The sequence below is a fragment of the Rhinolophus sinicus genome, linkage group LG09 (assembly GCF_036562045.2).
Source record: "Rhinolophus sinicus isolate RSC01 linkage group LG09, ASM3656204v1, whole genome shotgun sequence".
Taxonomy (NCBI): Eukaryota; Metazoa; Chordata; class Mammalia; order Chiroptera; family Rhinolophidae; genus Rhinolophus; species Rhinolophus sinicus.
In genome coordinates this window covers 43,060,575-43,078,095 of record NC_133758.1, presented here as the reverse complement: position 1 = coordinate 43,078,095, position 17,521 = coordinate 43,060,575, and the positions used below count along the sequence as shown (strand labels likewise).

The following is a 17,521-nucleotide window of genomic DNA, read 5'->3' as shown; positions in this document are numbered from 1 at the left end:
TACTCAGGACCTCATAGACTCTGGTAAGCAGTTTAGGTTTTATTCAAAGCCATAAAGATGCCATTGAAGAGATTTCAGTAAAGGATTTGCATGATTGAATTTCCTTAAAAAAAAAACCACACAAAAAAAAACTCATTCTGGCAGCTGTGTGGAGAATGGATGTAGGGAGCAGATATAGAAATAGGTTAAGAGGCTGCCGTGTTTCCTGGAAAAGAAGACCTAGCCGGACCATCAGCTCTAATATGTCTTTTGGAGCAAAAATTAATATAAGACCTGATCTTATTTTCCTATAAGACTGGATCTATAATATAATTAATATAATATAATATAATATAATATAATATAATATAATATAATATAATATAATATAATAAATACCAGGTCTTATATTAATTTTTGCTCCAAAGGACACATTAGAGCTGATGGTCCAGCTCGGTCTTATTTTCGGGGAAACACGGTACTACTCCCAATAGACCCAGCCGTCCCAGTGAGAGATAATAAGGACTAGGATTAGGGTGGCAGCAGTAGACATGGAAAAGAAAGTAGATAATTTAGAGGTAGTAGAACTGACAGTGGTGGTCATGGGCTTGGCTTAAATACTTGATTGATTTAGTAGAGCCATTGGCTTAGGTAGGTGAAACTTAGATAGCAGGTTAGAGGAGAAAAATCAACACCTTTGTTTTGTAGTGTCTAATATGTTTTAAATGCTTGTTAGACATTGAAGTAGAGATGTCAGATAGGTAGTTAATATATGACTGGAACTCGGCAGAAGCCAGATAAATGAGATAATCTGTTTTATTCTTTCTTTTGTTTGCAGATAATAGTTTGGCTGTTTAAGTGTGCTAATCTCTTAAGCCTCTACACACAATGCTATCTATGACACAGTTATTTTTGGAATTTGTAATTCCTAGCAGCCATACCATTTAATTGCTAAGAAAATCATGTTTTTATATATGAATGTTAAACATAATAAATTGTCTTATTAAAACCCTAGTTATTATTGTTAATGATTAGTCTTAAGGATCAAAATATTCACTCATTGTTTATAAGAAGTTTAGACCATCAATATCAGTAGTTTATAGTACTTGTTAATGCTTTTTCTGTGAAAGAATTGATTTGAATATTGACTGGCTTTCAAGCCAGAGACGTTACTACTGTGAATCAAAATTAAATTTGTTTCTCTGGGTCTGTAGAATTTTAGAATTTATAGAGTACTGTACTTTCACAGAAGTCTTAAGAGAGCATCTTGTTAACTTGAAAATGCCAACTGCCCAAATCTCCAACTTTTAAAAATAGACTCTGGAGACTAGAAAAAAAAACTATGCTTAAGCTTTTTTTGCTGGCAGTGGTTTTTTAATTTCTCTTTGGTTAATTTATCTATATAATTTACCTTGGTGTTTTTTCCTCCAATAGGTGGTGTTACTATATTTGTGGCCTTATATGATTATGAAGCTAGAACTACAGAAGACCTTTCATTTAAAAAGGGTGAAAGATTTCAAATAATTAACAATACGTAAGTGTTGTGAATGAGAAATACTGACAGTAACCTACTCTGTACACTAAAACCATTGAGCTGGTGGATGATTCAGAGATGAGAGTGGTGGGGCATTGATCTCTGCCTACTGGGTTGGATGATGCCTGTGGTTTCTTTAGACACGTGGCAGAATACTACTGATGTAGCTAGAAGTTACTTCTACAAATTGTGTTGCCGTGGTTCTGCCATAAACAGTAAAGATTTAAGAACGAAGATTGAGGGAGTATAAGTAAGTAACTACTTTCAAAAAACATTACTTAAAAAAAAATTTTTTATAAAGAAAATTCTATATTCCTATTTATCAGTGATTCCTATTACTGATGATTTAAAGACCTTATCTCTTTTTCTTAAAACACACACACACACAAAGGAAAAAGGCTAAAGAACCCCTGGTAACCCCAAATTGACCAAATTAAGTTGCTTTTTCCTTATGTGACTCTTAGACTTTTTTGTCATTTAGTGACCCACCATAGAAAATTCATTGCTCATTATGGAATATAGATCCCATATTTCATTAGCAGGCATAGCAGCCACTTTGTATCTTCTCAAAATGTGTATTTATAGTCTGTTTGCTTCCAGTCATGTTTCCTTGCATTCTTATTCCCATTTGCTACCAGTTATTGTTCCAAAACATAAAGTATGTTCATGTCTCTGTTTTAAAACCCTTCAATAGCTACCAGTTGCCATCAAGATAAAGAAAAACGATAGTTGGCATCATTCATTGAGCTTCTTCCCCTTTCTCCACTGTTCAACCATGTTGAATTACTTGCAGATTTTTGAACACACTGGTTTTTCACCTCCATGCCTTCACACATACAACTTCTTTTTTCTGGAATGTGACTTCTTGTCTCCATTTTTTTCCCCTTTATCTGGCCAACCAAACTCATCTTTCAAAACATATATTCCTATGTCCTTTCTCAAGGAAGCCTTCTTGACTTTCTTCCTCTCTCACTTGGCCCAGTCCCCACCTCCTGCCAGATTAAGTATGTTTCTTACCTGTTCATAGCAACCTGTGCAAACCTCAATCATAGCTGCCATAGCAATTTTGAATTATAATTTATCACGAGCTTATCATTCTTTTAGATAAGTGCTTCTCAGCCTGAGGCAAAATTTCCCAGGGTTATATGGCAATGTCTGGAGACATTTTTGGTTGTTCCAGTGAGGGTGCTGCTGCTGTCATCTAGTGGGTAGAGTCCAGGGATACTGCTCAGCATCCTGCAATGCACAGGACAGCCCCTCTCCTCCACCCCCAACAGAGAATTATCTAGCCCAAGGTGTCACTAATGCCGAGGTTGAGAAATTCTGCTCTAAACTGTGAGTTTCTTGAGAGTAAGGACTGTCTTTTTACCCTGTTTCCAGCACACCTGTCACAAAATCTGTCACTTAAAAGGTATTCAGTAAATATTTGAATGGTTAGTAGGATCAGTGAATGGTTAGTAGGATCAAATGCAAAGTTTTCAGTTTGTATACCTGAAAGTACTTAATGTATACTAGGAAACTACAAACCAAGTGTATGAGTTTGTAAATACTTGAATTACAAAAGGATTTTCATTTCATTTTCTAGAAAGCAAATGTATCTCAAGCATTTAATTAGATAAAATATTTTTAATACTTCTCTCTGGTAAAGCAAAACATAGTAGCGGAACTTATATGTGTATCTTCCTCATTAGAGACTGATAATATTCGCTCCTTTCACATTAATTTTAGAAAAGTCAAGCCTTATGTATTACAAACTACATATAGTTCTAAATTGCTTTTAGTCTTATTTGGATATTTAGGATAACATTTTTGTATATACTTTATTCCAAGAATTAATTTTTTTATTGTTATTGCCCGTTGATAATATTTTGGCCAATGTAACAGAAGCTCTAGGGCATCCTCTTTTCTTCCTAAAACAACTAAAGAGGAACATTGTAATTTTATGCACTGTTAAAAAGAAAAGCATTTGGCAATTTAAAAACAATGAACTACTAAAACATGGAGCAACATAAATGAACCTTGAAAATATTATGCTAAGTGAAAGAAGCCAGTCAAAAAGGCCATGTATTATATGATTCCATTTATATGAAATGTCCACAAGAGGTATATCCATTGAAACAGAAAGCAGATTAATGGTTGGCAGTGTTGGGGGTTGGAGAGGAGTGGGAAGTAGCTGTTAATCGATATGGGGTTTCTTTTGAGGGTGATGAAAATGTTCTAAAATGGATTGTGGTAGTGGTTGCACAACTCTCTGAATATATTAAAACCCACTAAATTGTACATCTTAAATGGGGGGATTCTATGGTATGCAAATTATACCCCAATAAAGCTTTTGAAAAAGAAAACAGTCAAAACTAAGTAATTTGAAAGATTTACCTCCTGAATTGTTTTATTCAGTATAGTTTATTGTCCTAGGTTGAAAAAGTTATGTAAAAAGTGATCTTATAACTAAGAAAGTGTAATTTTTAAAATTTGGTCTAGAGTAGAAATGCAGTTGTGCTTTTGCTTAGCCTTATTCCCTTAATTCATAAAATTTATTTTTTAGTATTCTTTTGAGTTTGATTCTTGATCAAATTAATGCATGAATAAAAAAATGGAAGAAATATCTTCTGTCTGCTTCAGATACAAGACCAAGCTGCAATCTGTGGCGCCGGAGCAGAAGTCTCCCTGTGGTGATTGTTGTTTTATGTGTTGCAGGGAAGGAGACTGGTGGGAAGCAAGATCGATTGCTACAGGAAAGAATGGCTACATCCCTAGCAATTATGTAGCCCCTGCAGATTCCATTCAGGCAGAAGAGTATGGCGCTACTTCATATTTTATTTATTGTTTTCATTTTTAAAATGTTTTAATGCACATTCTACTTAGCCACAACTTTACACACACAATTACATATCAGTCTTAATAAAACTAATGTATCATATTAATAGGGGATGTTACTTGAAAATTAATAATTAATGCCATAGTATGCACTTAACAGTAGGATCATAAATGAATCTGCATTAATACTACTGTTATGCCTTTACCTTTCCACCTTAAAAAAATTAGATTAGCCCTTTTTGTATTTTGCATACTCACTTCAAAAATTTACCATCTGATAGTATTTATATCACTGTTCATTTCTTGACTTAGGTGCTTGCCCCTCTGTGGGAGAGTATCCTTGTCTTTTAGGAAGTACCTACTGAAGTATTTAGGGGTAATGATTCAGTCTGTTTGCAACTTACTCTTAATCAGTTCAGAAAACAATATATACTCACACCTACACATATACAGGGAAAGAGAGACTGTGACAAAGCAAAATGTTAACAGTTGGGAAATCTGGGTGGAGGGTATCTGGGAGTTTCTATCTGCTAGTCTTGCAACTTTTAAAAAGTTGAAGTTCACCTTCAAGGACATACTACTTTTGGGTCAAACCAAGTTTATCTGGGACCCATAAATGCTACTTTATTTTCACATATTTAACACAGTGCCTTGGATATAATACCGTGTTTCCCCAAAAATAAGACCTAGCAGGACAATCAGCTTTAATGCGTCTTTTGGAGCAAAAATTTTACCATAAGACTGGATCTGATATAATATAGTATAAGATTGGGTCTTACATTAATTTTTGCTCCAAAAGACGCATTAGAGCTGATTGTCCGGCTAGGTCTTATTTTGGGGGAAACACGGTAGGTATTCTGTCAGTGATTGTTTGCTTTTATTGAGGATATGTAATTTGTCTTCATAGCTCTGTTCTGCTTTGGCACTTGTTACTTTCTGTTTTGTCGTTTTGTCTTTTTTCTCTGCTATTCTGTCAGCTCCTCCACAGCAGAAACTCATTTTTATTCACAAAACTGTATTAAACTAATTTAGAGTTCCTAATAATTTGGATATGGTTTACTTGCATCCTGCTGAATACACGTGATCACACTGTTGCCAGAGAACCACTTTTATTTTTCCTACTATAGTGTTAGCATTTCCTACTATAGTGTTAGATTGAAAGGCTCTGTCATTGTTGCTTTTCCTTCTCCATTGAGTACCAGTCCTGTGACTGTCAGGTGGAGTTTAAGAGACATGTTGAGTAAGCAATACGTAGAAATACTATGGCATAGTATATTCTAACAGTAATATTTATTTATAACATTCCTATTTAATAAAGAGCCTTCATTGTGTCTTACTGTATTTTTACGCTATGTTCTCTATAGCTGTGCTTTGTCATCCTCCCTAACCCGCTCCATTCTTACTAATACTTACATACAATTTTTCTTACCTTTACACCTCTCTAACTCAGAACACTTTTCATTTTTTCCAGATGGTATTTTGGCAAAATGGGGAGAAAAGATGCTGAAAGATTACTTCTGAATCCTGGGAATCAACGAGGTATCTTTTTAGTAAGAGAGAGTGAAACTACTAAAGGTATAAAAATTATGTTAATATAAGTATAAAAATTTTCTTAGGCAGTATTTTGAGAAAGATAAAGTAAAAAGTTTCATTCTCCTGCCCCTCCAGGTGCTTATTCCCTCTCTATTCGTGACTGGGATGAAGTGAAGGGCGACAATGTGAAACACTACAAAATTAGGAAGCTCGACAATGGTGGATACTATATCACAACTAGAGCACAATTTGAGACTCTGCAGAAATTGGTAAAGCACTACACAGGTATGTGACTATTTCAAAGGTAAAAATTATTTCCTTATGTTTTATTTTATAATGACAGAATCCAAGTTTCATGCCTGTTAAGGTTTAGCACGCTACTTCATATACGGCATGTTCTCACTAGATGTCTGTTGTATTCTAGTGTTTAAATGACGAATAGGTAACACTTATTACCTGGCTTAGATTCTTGGATGATGTGTTAAAACCACGTTATCATCATTTCAGTTCTTATTTAGGGACACTTATTAAGTAGGTAAAGCTGTTAAAGGGCTGGGCTATATAAAACTTCCTAAAGAATAAATCCAAATAAGATTTATTTATTAAATAAAATAAGTCCAATGAAGATGCATTTTTCTTTTCCTGGAAAATTAACCTGTAGCAATTATACATTCTTCAGACGTCAAGGGCCTTTGAAAGGTATTTAATACTAGAGTCTTCTGTCTCAAAATTTGTCATTGCCAATTGGATAAATGAATGCAACTGCAATTCTTTAAATGATTAATAATACTAGGGGAGAGGAAGTTTACATGGCAGTGTCTTCTTCAGTGACAGCTAGCTGCAAACTGAGTCTGTCAAGTCAACCACCAATGTTGACAATTGATCAAACATGTTGCCAAGCAGTGGCATCAGTGGTAATTGTATTTGTTAGAATGTGGGTTTGTGTGGTTACTTGTTGAAAATGGGAGAGAACTTGTCTTATTCACAATAAGAAAGATTGTATAAGCAGGATTCACAAGTCAAGCCATTATAAATTTGGGATTCCCTGTTTTTGTGTCTCCCTTATTTAAAAGTCAGTTCCCTTAAATGAAGTTTTTCCTTGATTTTTGGTATACCTCTTAACATTAGTGGTTATTAGAAATAACAATTAATGGTAACATTCTCTTTGTGAAGAAATAAAACACAGTAGTCAAAGGCAAAACTTTGTAGGCAGCCAGACCTAGAGTTTGAATCCCATCTCCATCACTTAGTAACTAGCTGACCTTGAGGAAAGTTGTTTAATTTTCCAAGACTCATATGAGCTATTTGTAAAGTGCTGAATTAGTGCAATGGCTGGGACATAATAACTGTTCAATAAATAATAACTTTTAAAATGTAATTAGCAAAATGTTTCATTTCTTTTTATGTTTTGCTTTATATATACAACTCCCCCCCTTTTTTTAAATTTAAGTTTATTGGGGTGATAATTGTTAGTAAAGTTACATGGGTTTCAGGTGTACAATTCTGTAATACATTATCATCTATGTCTCACATTGTGTGTTCACCACCCAGAGTCAGTTCTCTTTCCATCACCATATATTAGAGCCCGTTTACCCTCTTCTAGAGCCCTCCTCCCCCTTTACCCTCTGGCAACCTCTAAACTATTGTCTATGTCTGAGTTTTTGTTTCTTCATTTGTTTGTCTTGTTCTTTTGTTTTCAGTTTTATATACCAGATATCAGTGAAGTCATATGGTTCTCTACTTTTTCTGTCTGACTTACTTCGCTTAGCATTATACTCTCAAGATCCATCATGTTGTCACAAATGGTCTTATTTCATCTTTTCTTACTGCCGAATAGTATTCCATTGTATATATATACCACAACTTCTTCATCCATTCATCTATCGAAGGACATTTTGGTTGTTTCCATGTCTTGGCCACTGTAAATAAAGCTGCAATGAACATTGGAGCACATATGTCTTTATGGATAAATGGTTTCAGATTTTTGGGGTATATACCCAGGAGAGGGATTGCTGGGTCATGTGGTAATTCTATTCATAATTTTTTGAGGTAGCTCCACACTGCCTTCCATAGCGCCTGCACCAGTCTGCGTTCCCACCAACAGTGTATGAGGGTTTTTTTTTCTCTACAGCCGCTCCAACACTTGCTACTATTTGTCTTGTTGATGATAGCCATTCTAACTGGGATGAGGTGATATCTCATTTTGGTTTTTATTTGCATTTCTCTGATGATTAGTGATGTTGAGCATTTTTTCATATGTCTATTTGCCATTTGTATGTCCTCTTTGGAGAAATGTCTCTTCAGGTCCTCTGCCCATTTTTCAGTTGGGTTGTTTGTTTTTGTTGTTGTTGAGTTTCATGAGTTCCTTGTATATTTTTGATATTAGCCCCTTATCGGAGGCACTGTTGCAAAAATCTTCTCCCATTCAGTTGGTTTTCTATTTTGTCAGTGTTGTTTCTTTTGCTGTACAGAAAGAAGCTTTTAAGTTTGATATAGTCCCATTCATTTATTTTAGCTTTTACTTCCCATGTCTTTGGAGTCAAATTTATAAAATGCTCTTTGTCCGTAAGTTTAGTACCTATGTTTTCTTCTGTGCAGTTTATTGTTTCAGGTCTGATGCTTAAGTCTTTGATCCATTTTGAATTAATTTTGGTACATGGTGACAGATAGCAGTCGTTTCATTCTTTTGCACGTGGCTTTCCAATTCTCCCAGCACCATTTATTGAAGAGGCTATGCAACTCCCTTTTTGCATTTGTGCTTTTATATGAAAAAACTGATAGAACATTATGTTTTTGTTTTGATTGTCTATAATTTAAACTTTTTAAAACATTGATACTATATGTACCTTAATTTTTATAACCAATGCATTTTACAGTGTAGTTTATTCATTTATCTAGAACACGCCGATGGGTTATGCCATAAGTTAACAACTGTATGTCCAACTGTGAAACCCCAGACTCAAGGTCTAGCAAAAGATGCTTGGGAAATCCCTCGAGAATCTTTGCGACTAGAAGTTAAACTAGGACAAGGATGTTTTGGTGAAGTATGGATGGGTAAGAAGGCTGAACTTTTTTTTTTTTGTCGTCGTTTAGCCATAGATTAAAAAGTCACAATTTATGGTAAACTATGTTGAAATATTTAAGGTAACTACTGCTCATTGAAGTTTGGTTTAAATTCTCTTTAAGTGTTCATTAAAATGGTAAAAGTGTTGTTTCTCTAGGAACATGGAATGGAACCACAAAAGTAGCAATCAAAACACTAAAACCAGGTACAATGATGCCAGAAGCTTTTCTTCAAGAGGCTCAGATAATGAAAAAATTAAGACACGATAAACTTGTTCCACTATATGCTGTTGTTTCTGAAGAGCCAATTTACATTGTCACTGAATTTATGTCAAAAGGTATGTGTATATTGGTATCTCTTAGGGTATCCATGTTAATAAATTTTTTTAAAAACAAGTTTTCGTTTCTATTTTTATGCATACAGGTTTTTATTGTATAGTGTTTTCTTTTATTTATTTTTTATTATTGGGGAATATTGGGGAACAGTGTGTGTTTCCAGGGCCCATCATCTCCAAGTCGTTGTCCTTCAATCTAGTTGTGGAGGGCGCAGCTCAGCTCTAACTCCGGTTGACCGTTTTCAATCTTAGTTGCAGGGGGCACAGCCCACCATCCCATGCGGGAATTGAACCGGCAACCTTGTTGTTGAGAGCTCACTCTCTTACCACCTGAGCCATCCGGCCGCCCCTCCAGAAGCTCAGCGGCATCTCGTTGTCTTCAGTCTGGTTGTGGAGGGTGCAGCTCACTGGCCCATGTGGGAATCGAACCAGCAACCCTGTTGTTCAGAGCGCACACTCTAACCGACTGAGCCATTCAGCTGCCCCTATTTTATAGTGTTTTCTAATTTAAGATTTTAATATAGACATTTGAAAAGAGAAAATAATGACATTTTGTTTAACAGAAGTGATTTGCTGCTGTTATTATTCCAAGGGATAGTACAAAGTTTAAAAAGGAAATAAAGCAGAATGAATTTATTTTGAAAGTAGTCCCTCATTCCATTTAACACTTTGTAAGCGGGCATTTTCCCGCCAAATCGCGTCGTAACGCGGGGCTTTTTTGACATTTTCTCGCCAAAATTAGATTTTCCGTAAAATATTCATATCTTTCGATCTATTTGATATTTTTCTATGAAACTTTCAGTGTTTTAGTTTAAAAAGAGGTCTCTATTTATTTACTTTGCAAAACTTTTGCCGGTTCCAACTAGAGGCGATATGACGAGTTTACTCGTTTTCCACAAACAATGTGTTAACTATAAAGGAAGGGGAGTAGCTAGGAAAATGAAAAAAAATAAGTACTTGTACAAACTGAATTAAAATATTGCAATCCGAAAGATTTACATCATTAGTACTAAAGCAAAGAAATCAGGTAAATTAATTTTATCTCATTTTAATATAAACATAATCATCATAGGACAGCTAAAACTTTCTTTTTCTAGATTTCTACTATCAACTGAAATGTCTCGCATTCCACAAAACCCCAGACTCCAAGGTGGGATCTTTAGTAACAGGGTTGGTTAGGGCCAGGATAAAGAGAAGGGAAGGTTTCTCTTCCCTCTTTTTTCCTTTGCAAGTGATGCTTTAGACATGGAACCAGTAAGTCATAAAATATGCTGATAGATTCGCTTTTTACCCTTTTGAATTTTATCTACATTTTTTTTACTCTTAACAAGTCACTGATCCATAGTTAACACTGAGTATGTCATCCCTCTTCAGTAGTTCATCTCAGCCAATGATTCAGTTCCATCTAGTGGTGACAGGGCCAACTACAAGCTACATGTTCGCTATAGGAAACCAACAGAAAAACTAAAAGGTTAACAACTGACATAGCCTACTAATTGATAACCAAAACATACCTAACGCCCAAAAGCACATGGCAATTTGGGAAAGGAACCTGTACTACAAACCACTGCCAAATACTCCATTTCAGAATACATTGGATGAACTAGAAAGGGAAGAAAGAAAAGGGACAACAAAGAGGAGGTTTAAAATCACAATATTGATAGCATAACAATATAATGGAGGTAAAGCTAATGGTCCATAATATTGATTTCAAGAATTGTTTAATTGAGGGAGCATGGTAGAAGTCTGTGTTGTCAGGTTGCTGGGTTGGGATTATTTCTAGATGGGAAATACAGAATGCAAGATCACAAATGTCCCTTCTAGTTTTAAAACTCTGTAATTCCCAGTTTTGCTATTTAGGTACTTAGCAGTTAGCCCTATGTAATCCATCCAAGCTCATTGCCTCAAGTGCTTCCACATAAACCCAGTTTTCTGGCCAAATGGGTCTTCTTGTTCCTTGTTTCCATGAGTTTTTTCATGTTAATTTCCTTACCTGGAATTTGGTTTCCCTGTCTCTTGACCAGTCTGTCAATTATACTTCTTTCAGATTGGACTTAAGTCAGGTGTTAGAGGGCTTCCATTAATATCCCAATCTGCTGTTATCATGACATGCTTTAAAGTCTTTATTAGATTTCTGGAGTCAACTACTCTAGAAATCATTAACAGCCAAAATGTATTGAATGCCTCTAATGTACAAGGTACTGCTAGTCATTATAAGGTATCAAAGACATAAAGCTGCTCAAGTAACTTACATTAAATTTGGAGAGAAAAGACCAAAACTTCTGAAGAGTTAATTTTCAGTATAAAAGTAAACAACAGTTCACTGTAAACAAACAAAATTACAGGCCAAAGCATAATGAATTTCCAGGTGTTTGACAGTAAGTGTAATAGGAATTGAGGAAGAGATCACACAGACTGGAATAGAGAAAAATTAGAAAAGATAAGTCTTGAACTGCCCTTCAAGGTTATAAAGGATGAGGGTGGGTAAAGGGAAGGGTGGGTAAAGGTATTTCTGCAAAGCTAGGAGGATTGAGGAAATGGGTAACAAAGCCATGGCTAGTGGGAAGTACAGAAGTAGTAGAAGAAACTAGTTGGAAATGAGACTAGAGAGGTACGTGAGACAAACTTAAGGATTGCTTTGAATCGATTTCACTGTTATTTATTGACTATCTACTCTCTGCCAGGGTCATGAATGAGCTTCAGAGGGTCCATGATCTTCCTCTGAAGTTAATGTATCAGCTTTTGCATACTTAACGTATGTTTTCTGGAAAGAGAGTTCATAGCTTTAATCAGATTCTCAAAATAACACATGAACCAAAAAAAGATTAAAGATCACTTAATAAGATCTAAAACATTCTATGATAAATTTGAAACATTTGAAGTGGGATGGGATTTGTTGTGATTGGTTAAAAATCAGAGAAGAGGAATTGTGAAAATGATACAAATTGTAATTAATCCTGAATTTCTATGCTTTGCAGCTTTTGCACTATTTTAGCACTTATCTGTTGTTACAGTGAATGCTGTTCTACTTAGTGTATTGATCAAAGAACTGTATCTTCTGCTTTCTATATATTCTGCATTGTCATGTATGAGGTGTGATAAAACATATGAATGTTTAAATAAAATTTATTACAGTAAAAGACACATTGCCATTAATCCCCCTCAAAATACTCTCCCTCGCTTCAAACACACTTATCCCATTGGTCTTGCCACTTTCTGAAGCAGTTCTGGAAGTCCTCTTTTGTGAGTGTCTTTAGTTGCGCTGTCATGGCTGCCTCTATGTCCTGAATCATTTTGACTTTGGGAAAGAGCAGAAGTTGCACGGTGCCGTATTCAGTGAATGAGGTGGATGAGGACACACTGTAATGTTTTATTTGACAGAAATTTCCGTACCAGAAGCAATGTGTCACACTGAGCATTTCCATTGGGATAAAAAAATACGGTGAATGCTGCTTCCGAGTGCGATCCAATGGAAAGGCAGGGCTCTTCAGTACGGGAAGTGGTGAGTCGAACCTTAGTAATGTTGTGTGACAAGTTTCAACTTGTTCAGTGCAGTCGGATGTGAGCTCCGGTTGAGAGAAGGTGTGTTTTAAAGTGTGCCATAAACCATCCTCCATCATGACAGCTCTCCATGTTACACGTCACTTCTAGTATGGCAATTTCTGTCAAGTAAAAACATTACTGTATGTCCTCATTCATCTTATTCACCGGATCTGGCACCGAGCGACTTCTATCTCTTCCCCAAAGTCAAAATGATTCAGGACATCAAGGTAGCTATCACAGCACAACTAAAGACTCTCACGAAAGAGGACTTCCAGAATTGCTTCAGAAAGTAGCCAGAACAATGGGATAAGTGTGTTTGAAGCGAGGGAGAGTATTTTGAGGGGGGATTAATGGCAATGTGTCTTTCACTGTAATAATTTTTTTTTAATTTAAACATTCACCGTATTATTTGATCATACCTCAGTACTTGCCTCGTTTTGCACATGTGCAAGAGTTTGTAGTGCATTGGCTGACAACAGCATTAGCATTACATGGAAACTTGTTAGAAGTGCAAACTTGGGATGAGGCCCAGTAATCTTCACTTCCCCACCCCCTTATGTAATAGTCCATTGACGCTGTCAATCCCATTTATTAAATCTCTCTGGAAAATTTCCCCTTCTCGCTGTTCCAACTATCATTGCTAGATTTTAACATAATAGTCTCTCTTTCCTAGACTACTGCACGGAATTTAAACTTACTCCTTTTATGCAGTTTGGCCCAGTTTCATTCTTCATGTTACCATTGGAGATACTGCTTTTTTAACCTAAATCCTATCGTATTACTTCTCAGCATAAAACTTCATATAAAAAGGATAAAGCCCATTTATGCATTACCTTCTGTGTTCCGACTCTTTCCTTCTGCAGCTTCATTCTCATTAGTTTCCATCTTTGGGCCCTGTGTTCTTACATAACAGGGACTGTTTTCAGTTCCCCGAACTTACTGTGCTATTTCATGGATTACAGCCTTTGTGCTTGTTACTTCTTCTTCCTGTAATTCCCTGTTTGCCCTCATTCTGCCTTTAAAATGCATTCCCTCTTTGAAGCCTTATCTGACTTGTCCATAGAATTAACTATATCCATTATGTCTCCACTGTCGTTTCTACAATTACTTTTATTACACCCACTGTACAATATTTGTTTGCATATATTTTATTGTTTCTAGGTCTATACTTGCATACTAGACCAAGATCTTTCCAAGGGCAGAGGCCATGACTTACTTATCTTTGTATCTTCTATGCCTTTTACAGTGTCTGCCATGACCCTGAATAAATATTTGAATGGGCAGATAAATGGACAAACAATAATGTGCTATCCCTACAGTAGACAGACCAGAAGAAATATAGATGTTCTCTGACTTTGAAATTGTATAAGTGAAACTAAGTCATGATTTTTCCTGTTTCATAATCCTGTCAACATAGAAGGAGCTTTCTTTGTCTTGTTTTATTATACTTCTTTTTTGAACTTTGAAATTTACAGAAAAGTTGCAAAAATAATACAAATAATTTCCATATGTATTTCAGCCAGATTTGCCAATTGTTAACTAGATATATCTATCAGTATATAAAATATAACGGTTTTCTCCTGAACCATTTAAGAGTACATTGCGAACATTATGTTCCCTTTACCTCTGAATAACTTCAGTGTTTGTCTCCTAAAGACAGAAACACTGTCTTAGATAACCGCAATGTAATGATCAAATTCAGGAAATGTAACATGGATATAATTCTGTTATCTACTACCAGTCCATATTCATATTTCAACAGTCATCCCAATGATGTCCTTAATTATAGCAGTTTTTCACTGATCTAGTATCCAATCCATGGTCATGGGTTTCTTTTAGTTGTAATTTCTATTTGGTCTTCTTTAATTTGGAGCAGCCCCTCAGCCTTTCTGGTCTTTCATAGCATTGTTATTTTTGAAGAAAACAGTACCATTTTATAAAACGTGTCTTAATTTGGGTTTGTTTGATATTTTCTCCTTATTAAATTCAGGTATATGGTAAATTTTTAACCAGTAATAGAGGTTTAGCAGCTAGACTTTTCTAGCCTTCCTCTCATGGTACTTTGCTATTCTATATCTTCTGCTAAAATTGAGAAACATTAGTTGGATTAACACTTCCATGTCAACTCAGCCACTTAGATTTCGTTTTAAGTACCCAAAATACTCCCAGTTGTCTGAGCTCTTGATTCAGATTGACTTAAAAATATATAAGTATCGAATACTACTTTTTGAATCAAAATTGGGACTGTTGATGTTGATCAGAGCGTGGAATGCCTATAATCTGATGAGGTTATTGCACTTTCCCTTTTTTCAGACGTTATTGGGAGAAATTTATAAAATTTCAGATTAAGGACCTCTTCTAGAATCTTAAAGATAGTTATTTAGAAATGCCAAAGCTGCAAAAAAATATTAAAGAATGAAAAGCTGAAGTGTGTTGTGTTGTGATGTGGTGATTTGTTTAGAGGTGGGGGAATGTTTTCAATCCTAATTTAAGATTTGCTTATTTTCCATGAATGTCTTGCTGTCTCTTCTAGGGAGCTTATTAGATTTCCTGAAGGAGGGAGATGGAAAGTATTTGAAGCTCCCACAACTGGTCGATATGGCTGCTCAGGTATTTGTGTATCCGTGTATCTATTTGAATTGAAAGTTTACATTAAAAATGTAAAATAATTTTAGTAGAATACTGTTGTTTATATAATGAAATCATGGATTTGTCGAGCTGGAGAGGATATTAGAGGTAATTCAGTCTGATCTCCTTATATTAGAGATAGAATAGTTTCCAAGACCAAGAGGTATCTAAAATTCATATAACGTTAGTATTAGAACCAGGCATGTAACTCCTGTTACAATTCTGTCTTGATCATACAGATTTTCAGAAACATATGTATCCACAAATATAAAATCTGTATGTATGCGTATTTATGTTTCAAAAGATAAATTTTAAGACAATGAATGATTGCTATTCCAAAGAAAATAGTACTATTGGAAATCTAAAGTATAGGCTGAAATTTAGAGAAACTTTATCTTAAGAAAATGTACATGTAAGACTTTAGCATATGCCAACTCTAATCCACATTCCTGAATTCAAGGCTCATAAACACTCCATAGTAGGGGTCGGCAAACTATTTTTGTAAAGTCCAGATAAATGTTTTGGGCTTTGTAGGCCACATACATCACTGTTGTTTCTCCTTCTCTTCCTCCTCCTCTCCTCTTTCCCTCCTTTCCTTCTCTTTCCTTCCTCTCTGCCCCCCTCCCTCTCATTCTCCCTGCCTCTCCTCATCTTCTCCCTTTTCCCTTTATGTCATACTTTTTTTTTTTTCTTTCCAAGATTGCTGATGGTATGGCATATATTGAAAGAATGAACTATATTCACCGAGATCTTCGAGCTGCTAATATTCTTGTAGGAGAAAATCTTGTGTGCAAAATAGCAGACTTTGGTTTAGCAAGGTTAATTGAAGACAACGAATATACAGCAAGACAAGGTAAAACTAGTTTTTAATAAATGCTTCTAACCTAAGGTTCAACAGGTTTTCTTATTTATCATTCTTTTGAATCTACACCGTTTTACAGAATAAGAATAGCTCTAGATCCTCAGAAGAGAAAGAAATACTGATTTTATTCATAAACTTATATGCAATACATGATACTATCACTTTCTGATAATTATTTCCTCGAGGAAGAACTTGACAGGATGTTCTTTGCATTTAAATAGAGCTCCCTTTATACTCCCTTTACACTTCTCTTTACACTTCTTGTGGCATGCCAACAAATAAACAGTTTTAAATTCCTTTTGTAATGAACTTCAGAACCATTGAGATTTTACTACACTAAGGAGCAGAAAAGGTATTTCGAAGCTATATTAAGAAATAGCATACAATTTTATAAAGGTTTTGAAAACCATTTCTATGCCAGATTTATAGTAATTCTTTATTATATATAAAATTGTGATAAATAAAAACATTTGGAAGATTGACTCTGCAAAGAGGGAAGGGGCCTTGTAGAAATTAACATAGGCTCATTCTTCTATTTTGGCATCTGTCTCTAAACACATTTAGTACACACTTAATGAACACACATAATATATGCATATGGAAAGAGTATGGGTTTTTTAATCCCAGTTCCATCTCTTATTAGTCCAGAAATTTCAACCAAGTTATCAAAGCTCTTTGACTGAGCCTCGGTCTCCTCACTTACAAAGACTACATGGTAATTTTTACTTTTCAAGATTCTTGTGAAACTTTAATGAAGTAATAGACGTGTAGCACCTGACATTACCTAACATAGTAGATGCTCAGTAAATATCAGAGCTTACATTTTAACGGGAAAAGTAGACCTATATGTAAATTGTTGTGGAGAAATGACAAGGACCGAGAGACTCAAGCAGCATGCAGAGATCAGGGAGAACATAGCTTTATTATGCCGACGGGCTCAGCGGGATTGTTCCCAAAAAACTGAGCACTTACCGGAGTCGGGCGCTTTGTTTTATAGGATTAGGCTTCCGGGTTTGGGGGGATTCGCGCTATTGCTATTGTGACGCTAGGGATTGGTTAAATCTCGCCAGGGTGCCGGGAAGTCCGTCCCTAACAGCTGTGATCGTTCAACATTGTTTTGACGGGGAGGCTTCTAACTATAGAGCCCGCCAGAGACAGCTCTGATAAGGGGGGTTTACGCTCTTAGCAGGGGGCCTGCCGGAGACAGCTCCTATAAGAGGGGGATGG

At 35.6% G+C, this 17,521-nt stretch overlaps 1 protein-coding gene across 5 annotated transcripts in view; it reads left to right on the top strand.

The window, feature by feature from the left end:
- Window positions 1-17,521, top strand: part of YES1 (YES proto-oncogene 1, Src family tyrosine kinase) — a 73,377-nt gene that overhangs the window by 49,895 nt on the left and 5,961 nt on the right. For all 5 annotated transcript variants that reach the window (XM_074340257.1, XM_019741267.2, XM_019741265.2 and 2 more), the window contains 8 exons: window positions 1,414-1,513; window positions 4,211-4,309; window positions 5,802-5,905; window positions 5,999-6,148; window positions 8,762-8,917; window positions 9,085-9,264; window positions 15,338-15,414; window positions 16,132-16,285. In XM_074340257.1, the coding sequence (XP_074196358.1) occupies window positions 1,414-1,513; window positions 4,211-4,309; window positions 5,802-5,905; window positions 5,999-6,148; window positions 8,762-8,917; window positions 9,085-9,264; window positions 15,338-15,414; window positions 16,132-16,285 (1,020 nt within the window). The remainder of the gene's footprint in view (window positions 1-1,413; window positions 1,514-4,210; window positions 4,310-5,801; window positions 5,906-5,998; window positions 6,149-8,761; window positions 8,918-9,084; window positions 9,265-15,337; window positions 15,415-16,131; window positions 16,286-17,521) is intronic.